Raw genomic sequence first — 7,817 nt, forward strand, 5'->3', positions numbered from 1 at the left:
CGCTCATTGACAACAAATCCTATCCCATAGATTATGTTGTACAAGATTATTATCAACACTAACCGTAATTTGTATTTATTTTTTCTTTCTGGATTTTTGGTGAATAAATAATTCCAATTTTAGACTTTTATCACAACATGGCAAAATAAAAATCCAGAGCTTGACCAGACGGTTCCGGCTGGTAATCTTGATGCAATGAAATACAGTAACCGGACAATGACTGAACAAACACAAAACATGGATCTTGTACTGAACTTTTCAAGCTCAAATCACACATTCCATTTCAATAGGCGTACATCGAGTATCCAATAATCTTGATCCCTGTTTCTCCTTCACAACCTGTTCGGTAACTCTCACCGACTTCAAAACTATAACCGGGAGCGCTGAGAGCGAAAAATTAGCAGAAGGAGCAAATCAGAGAGGCAAAAGGGGGGTGTTGCCTCTCACCTAAAACTCAAGGATCAGACGTACATGGTGCACACCATGCGCAACCACCATGGCTATTTACATGAGAAAGAGAGGATGAAACAGCTATGTGAGCTGAAAGCGTGAAGAGATGTGGATCTCACGTCACGAGTCATTCGCATCCTCTTCCAGGATGCTGTGAAGGTGCGGCCGCCACACCGTGGAACGGCCGCTCCGGCGGCGTTTCAGGCTGGCCTTGCCCTCCGACAACACCTCCGCTAGGTACCTGTCGCCATTGTCCTTCTTCACCTCCTTATCAGCAACAGCAGCGCTCGGCGCGGTCTTCTGCGGCCGTGCCTTTTTCTGCTGCGGCTTCCTCTTCTTCTCCGGCACCGACGAGGCCGGCACCAGGAAATAGAAGCACCCTCGCTTCAGCTCCGAGTCCGGCGCGACGATCAGGATCCGCCGCGCGCCGCCCTGGGAGCACGGCCTGCTGAGCACGTGGTTGGGGTGCGCCGCGATGACCTCGCCGGCGGTGACCGGGCGGGTGTACTCCTCGATGTGGCCGCTGAGGTGGACGATCCTGATCACGTCGAAGGAGCCGCAGGGGAGCACGCAGGCCAGGCAGCACCGCAGGCTGTTGCCCATGCTGGCTTTCCTTGCCTGCACCTGGAGTTGCTCGGCTCTGCGGCTGCTTTGGTTGCTCGCTCTGAGAAGTGAGAGCTCGCTTCGCTCTTTGGCATGGCCGGGCGGCACTGGTTTTTATATACAGGCTAAGATGATGAAGCTGTTAAACAACTTGGAATATATTATCCTGCAAATTCATAGAGCAAACTAAAGTATTCACAGTACAAGTGCCTCTTCTATATAATATATATGCATTAGTAACTTCTAATCCCATCATCATTAGAGTATGTTGGTTATCTTGGAACTCTTCCTACAGTTCATACTAAGATAGTGTAAACAACTCTGAACTTCAACAGGATTAAGGGGTACGTAAGGGATGCAAATGTGCCTCCATTGGTCCGTACAGGAACTCAAAGGGGAGCTCTTGCGCCCATACAGGTCGGAGTGTGTGCAGCCACATTGAGATCTCACAAATCCGTATGAAAAGATGAGCTGCCATTGGACGACCCAACCTTATCGTCCCAATACTTCTTGTTGGTTTTGAGGTGTTCTCTTTTGGTTACTTTGACTTGAACACTACTCCCTCAAGGCGTTCATTGAATTTGCTATGCCAATGGCGGAAAAACTATCCGTGTTCCGATCGCGGTACGCACAAGTGGCCTAAGATTGGGGTTCCACACATTGTTTGATCCCACAATATTGCATCTTCCCATACATCAATTGGTGAATGTTCGAGTTCTCAGCCATAATGCTAGCGGCATTACACCTTTTTCCTTCATAAAGTTGTCTCCTATTGTTCTATGTTACTAGGTATCCAGGAGAAGAGTCTAACAAGGAAAATACCCTCAATACATCATCATGCTCATATTCATATAACCAGCCAATTGGCTCGTTGCATCCGAGATAGTTCTAACAGTTCAGGAATTGTGCCGATGAAGGATTATCTCATTTAAACATAGACGTCATAGATTACTGTATATATCCTCCAAACAACATGTCACTATCACTAACAAAAGCTTATGGTTAAACTGTCTGGATTAACCCGGGATATAACCATGTGTCTTCCATGGGCTTCATCTAGGCTCAATATGTAGACATATAGATAGGGTATAGTGACCTCCAGCTCCAAATGGCGGCTCAACAAAGCTAACACTAAGCAACGAGACATCACAAACTCGATCAAGATTAATTTGATCCCACCATGCAAACATGCACTTCGAGGTTGCTAACAGCCGGCGCATCTCGGTGAATCGGGATCAGATCGCGACCGTCGGATCTGCATCAAGGGGTCAACAAGCCGGGGACACGGTGCTGACAGCCCTCCACTCTTTAGGGCTGGCTTTCCTCCGCTTGTATGGGACAAAGCGCTGCCAGCTCCATAATTGCAATTAGAATACCTGATGAGCTATAGTTAGTGTTAGTCTCGGTGTGAAAGTTGCGTGTGCTTTGGTACTGTTGGCCTACTAGCATCTCGCCACTAAGCAATGCCGTACTTTGTGTTGCAATAAGGACGTGGGAAATGTGATGCAAGTACTGACTTCTTTTCTGAATGCTTCGAGCTTTATGGATCACTTAAATAACTGCAATAGTACGTTCGTCTTGTATCATTTTACCATAAATTAATCAGATTATATTGTCCAATGATTTAGAGAGTACTTAGTGTAGGTCCTCTATTAATTTCCAGCTTAGGTGTTGTTGAAGCCTCTAAAGCAGTGATCTTCAGGTTCTAGGCTAGCTATAGTTGGTTGTTCACTAGAGTGTCGAGACGACTCATGTTTTCGTCTGGTAAATCAGCGCCATCCTTTTTTAGGCTGACCACCTGACTTAACTTTTAGCATGCTGCTCACAGCGCTTGGCAGTGGTTCATCGCACTGGTGCTGTCATGGCTTCACTGAAACTGCGTATGGTCAACATTGCACAGGGGCATGAGATCCAACCAACAAATTACATTTGCACGTCGGATCGTCCACCAGAAGAGAGTTACACAGCACTGTAACCTCCATTGCAGCATGAGCAGAAATAAAAATATCCTGTTTCAACTAACTTGCCGGTACATAGCAAAATAACCCGCTCTTCAGCTGCACTGCATTGACTTTATTCGTAGAAAAACACAACCACAAATGAACTCTAGATCCAAGGAATTCAAAGGTTGGTTTGCCGAATAGAATGAAGCCAACTATGATAAGTAAACTGCGTATGAACAATAACCAGTAAGGCTCCCAACACTGGTTGTGTTCTCAGAGTTGAAAGAACAAACAAGTACTACCTCTGAAGCTTAAAATCGGACAAATGGCTAGCCATTGTTATTAAAGAAAGAAATTGAAACTGCGAGCACATATTAACGGAATACTGGGAACCTCTCCACCCACCTCTACAAAAAAAGGGATTTTGTTCGCATGCACTTCGAAGTGCTAACTCCAGAGTAACACACATCGTCACATCAAACAATCAGATTGCCTGTCTATCTGACCAGTTCTTGCCGATTCTTCAGCACACGTTGCTTGTGCCGCTGTTCGTAGTATGCCTGCAACGATGTTCAGACAGCTGAATAATGATCCATCCCCTTCGTGTCGTCCTACGCGTCTAGTTAAGCTGCAACGGCAACTCGTCCAAGCTCCTGATCCCCGACAAGCAGTACGTGACGTCCATCCATGGCGCTCGTCCACGTCGAGCTTTCCTGCAGTTGCAAAAAGAGAAACCAACATTCAGTTATCTGCCTGTCTGTGAAGAGGAGGAACAGAGATTGACTTCGTCCCCCTCCACTCTGTAATGCTTGCTGGATCCTCAACCAGAGCGTATCCCACTCGCCAATCCGTTCCCCCGGCTCCCCTCGCGCGCCGCTCACGGTCCAAGCTCCTCCGGTGATGCTGCCGCCGACATCGAGGCGGCGGCACGTCGGGAGCTGGTTGACCTGATACTAGTCGGCAAGACAGCTAGCGCGTGGGTGGACGGCGGCGCATCCTGGCTTGGGCTGCGTTGCAGCGTGGGCTGGCTGCAGGGTGATTCGAGGTCAGCGACTCAGAGGGTTGCTTTCCTGCTCCGGCCGAAGCTTCTTCAGTTCTTTGATCGAAAATGGTGCGAAGAATTAGCAAGATGATAGGACCTGCTTGTGAATTGCATGTCCTAATGGATGTAAAGTCCTCGTCTCTGTTCATGGTGAACTGCAAGGGGAAGGGGAAGGAGTAATCAGATCGATCGTGGGCCGGGACGGGGGGCTGAAATGGCAGCCCATGTCGTCTGGTAGTATTTACTTAGCAAAATAGAGCCCATGACAAACTCTTAAAAAAGAAAGCCAATTATCAATTGAACCCAATGAAACTCGATGTGCAATGCTTAATACTTCCCCCTTTCTTTGAAAATTCAAATCGGAATCCAAATTACAATGCCGAATCGCCAATGCAAACACGTAAGCACAATTACAACGCACACAGCCTCACCATACCACCGCGCGATCATCACGTACACGAGCAAGAAATTTAAAAACCTCTACAGCACGCAGATGGGCAGGTCGAGCGGCGGCGCCATGGTGGCCTCGAGCTCGGACCCGCCGTTCTCCACCAGCAGCGCCATGGCGAGCCCCCCCGTGAGGTGCGCGTCGATATGGCAGTGCACCAGCCACACCCCGGGGTTGTCGGCCACGAACCGCACCACGGCCCACCCGCCGACGGGCACGCCGATGGTGTTCCGGCTCGGCGGGTCCACCAGGTTGAACTTGGCGGCGTCCCGCCGCGGGTCGTAGTTGCCGAACCCCGTGGCCAGCACGTAGAAGTGGTACCCGTGGATGTGCATCGGGTGCTCCTCGGCGGCGAAGATGCCCGTGTCCTGGAACACGATCTGCACCACCGCGCCGTACCTGACGCGGTACAGCTTCGTGCCCTTCACGGGCTGCCACAGCGGGCGCGGGATGTTCTGGGACGTGAAGTCGAAGAACACCGGCGGGAACGACGGGAAGTCGTCAGTGAACACGCCGGGGATGTGGTGGTAGTGCGCCTGGAGCAGGGAGACGGTGTTGGGGAGCTGGAACGAGACGTTGTTCATGCTAGCGCCGAACCGGGTGTTGTTGGGGCCCTGGCAGAAGGGGCCGGGGTGGCAGTTGAAGAGGCCGAACCCCACGGTGGTGAAGAGCTCCTGGGTCACCGGGCCCGGCACCTTCACCGGATGCGGGCTCCGGAGGCTGTTGGAGAAGGCGGTCGCCGTGTTCGTGTCGTTGAACGCCGGCAGGAACGGGAGCATCGGCTGCGGACCGGTGCGGCCTGGGTGGCCGGAGGACCTGGATGACCGGCCTACCGGGCCGTTGAAGGTGTTGCCGCCCATGCCGGCGCCGGCTCCGGCTCCGGCCCCTGCACTGGCTGTGGTGGTGGGGCAGCCAGGGGCGTTCTTGTACTGGAAGATGGCGGTGGCGGTGGTGTTGTCGAAGGGGACGCCCTGGGCGGAGGCGTAGGCGCGCGCGGCGAGGTAGTACCGGCCCGGGGCGGCGTGCGCCGTGACGAGGACGTCGGTGGTCTGGCCGGGGCCGAGGAGGATGACGGTGGTCTCGAACGGCTTGGTGTACATGGCGTCGGCGGCGACCACGGTCATCTTGTGGCCGGCGAGGCTGACGAAGAGCTCGGTGTTCATGGCCGCGTTGATGATGCGCAGCAGGCTCGTCTCGCCGGCAACCACAGGGATGATGCTCGTCTCTGCATTGACGTGACATATGCATGCGTTGCACGCGAAGATAATTAGTTGGTGAGGCTAGTGGAGAAAACATGCATCACAATCTGCTAGTCAAAGCGGGTGATATCATATGCATGCTGAAATTGGTTAGAATGTTTCTACTTTGCATTTGTTTTTTGTTTAATTCACATCTGAAGATTGTCTCTTTGGTTTTGTCAGTTTGTATGGCAGAATATAAAAAGCAACCAGGGATTTATCTGCATGCCGTACGGTAAGAAGAGACCTGTGCTTGATAGATGCATGGATTGCTTCTTTCCAAACCAAAAGTTGCTTTGGTCGGTTTAACCAAATCTGGAATTTGTGTACTAGTGCTTGTTGAATCATTCATTACTGGTGAATTGTTAATTTTCAAAAAAGAAAACTTTCAAGATGTATCTGCACGCCGCTCTTGTTGACAACTTTGCTACTACAAATCAATCGACGCTCACCTTGGCTAGAGCAGGGAAGTAAGTCTCCGGGCTGGCCGTTGATGAGGAGGGCATCGGAGACGTTGGGCGGCGCGCCGGTGATCATGGACTGCCGGAGCACGGCGATGGGGTCCCTCCTCCACCACTCCGCTGCACAAAGACATGTTCTCACGTCAGAGAGAACAACGCCATGGCCATAGATCGAACAGAGGCTAGCACCAGAGGTCAGAGGAGATGATCGTGCAGCACGGGTGCTATCCATACCGAGGATGACGGGAAACTCGCTGTGGGGCTTGGGGAACGGGTAGGGGAGGCCCCTCCTGGGGTGGATGATGAGCGCGCCGTGCACGGTGGCGCGGAGCCAGGAGCTATGGGCGTGCCACCACAGCGTGCCCTCCTGGTCCTGGATGGTGAACCGGTACGTGTAGCTGCCGCCGGGGCGGATGGGGCACTGCGTCACGAACTCGGGCCCGTCAGCCCACCCGTTGCGCAGCTGCCGGAGGCCGTGCCAGTGCAGGGTCACGTTGTACCGCGCCAGGTTCACGGCCTTGATCGCCAGTGTGTCGCCGTTGTACACCTCGATCGTCGGCCCCGGGAACTGCCCGTTCACCGTGATGATCTTCTGGGAACTGCACAGCCTCTTCACTGGCGTCTCCTGGACCTGCAAGAACCAAGGGCCATAAACTATGAGCACCAAGCTTTCACAAATCACAACGCAGTGGTGTGCCTCTAATCGCATCAGGAATTCAAGATCAACAGCACTCACAACGAACTCGTAGAAGCGCTCCTCGGCGAGGGCGCCCCGGAGGAGGAAGCAGCAGAGCAGGAGAAAAGCGGAGGAGCAGAGGAGCTTCACGAGACCGGACCTCGCCATCGCGCCGGCAATGGCTGGCTTGGTTTGCTCTGGTGGTTTGTTGCCGTGGTGACGAGGTGCGAGGCTGGCGACCGTATATATAGAGGCGGGGAACGGGAGACCAGGAGGGGGTGGTGTGGTGTGGTGTAGTGCGGTTGTTTGGTGTTTGGAAGATTAGGTTTTGATTCGCGGCGCCCTCTCCTTTTGGCCTTTAAGGTGGCGGTCAAGTACGATGTAGTTCTGGTTCGCAGTGCTGCTGCTGACGGGGAGTTGTTACACCCACTGGTCTAGCGTAGCGACCACCATTCAGATTTGTAGAGGCTGGGTGTGCTACGGCTCGATTCACCGTGCCCAACAATCATCTTACCAGTTCTTTATATTTCTAAGTGGGATAAGCTATATTTCTAAGTGGGATAAGCTATAGACCACCCGAGTGATTTTAAGCTCTGCTCACTCAAATTTTTCTTTCTCCCCATTTGCACGCTTTCTTCTCCAAGCTTTCTTCTCCAACTTCAGCCAAAATCCGGCGAGATTAGGAGCGTCGGGGTTAGGGGTTCAGGGTTTCCGGGGTGGGTGCTCACCGGCGGTCCTAGAGGGAAGGCTGGCGGTGGTAGGCCGGCCTAGCAGAGGTGGCGGGCACGGGGGCAGTGAGGCGCGGTGGCGGGGGCGCTGCCGATCGGATGGTGGTGGAGGGTGGTTGGGCGGTGCTGGGGCGAGGGGAACGACGACGGCGGTGGCGGTGGGAGATGGCGGCGGGAGAGGCAGGAAGGCAGCCGGCCCACCCGCGCCGGACGGGTGGGGGAAGGACT

At 52.9% G+C, this 7,817-nt stretch overlaps 2 protein-coding genes across 2 annotated transcripts; both read right to left on the reverse strand.

The window, feature by feature from the left end:
- Positions 1-304: 304 nt before the first annotated feature.
- Positions 305-1,107, reverse strand: LOC101780011. The gene has a single exon (XM_004986986.2). The coding sequence runs from the start codon at positions 1,051-1,053 to the stop codon at positions 571-573; it is 483 nt and encodes a 160-aa protein (XP_004987043.1). The 5' UTR covers positions 1,054-1,107; the 3' UTR covers positions 305-570.
- A 3,244-nt stretch (positions 1,108-4,351) lies between these two features.
- LOC101786585 (laccase-3) lies at positions 4,352-7,066 on the reverse strand. The gene is made up of 4 exons (XM_004984830.4): positions 6,922-7,066; positions 6,420-6,816; positions 6,177-6,305; positions 4,352-5,711 (listed from the first exon to the last, which is right to left on the reverse strand). The coding sequence occupies exons 1-4, from the start codon at positions 7,027-7,029 to the stop codon at positions 4,519-4,521; spliced, it is 1,827 nt and encodes a 608-aa protein (XP_004984887.1). The 5' UTR covers positions 7,030-7,066; the 3' UTR covers positions 4,352-4,518.
- Positions 7,067-7,817: the final 751 nt, after the last annotated feature.

Source organism: Setaria italica, chromosome IX, assembly GCF_000263155.2.
Source record: "Setaria italica strain Yugu1 chromosome IX, Setaria_italica_v2.0, whole genome shotgun sequence".
In the NCBI taxonomy this organism is placed as follows: domain Eukaryota; kingdom Viridiplantae; phylum Streptophyta; class Magnoliopsida; order Poales; family Poaceae; genus Setaria; species Setaria italica.

What these genes read in the sequence shown, in the direction of transcription:
- LOC101786585 (XM_004984830.4), bottom strand. Translation starts at nt 7,029, where the DNA reads ATGGCGAGGTCCGGTCTCGTGAAGCTCCTCTGCTCCTCCGCTTTTCTC. An exon ending in CGAGTTTCCCGTCATCCTCG is followed by an intron (nt 6,306 to 6,419) that starts GTATGGATAGCA and finishes GTCTTTGTGCAG; the next exon opens with CGGAGTGGTGGAGGAGGGAC. An exon ending in ACTTCCCTGCTCTAGCCAAG is followed by an intron (nt 5,712 to 6,176) that starts GTGAGCGTCGAT and finishes ACGTCAATGCAG; the next exon opens with AGACGAGCATCATCCCTGTG.
- LOC101780011 (XM_004986986.2), bottom strand. Translation starts at nt 1,053, where the DNA reads ATGGGCAACAGCCTGCGGTGCTGCCTGGCCTGCGTGCTCCCCTGCGGC.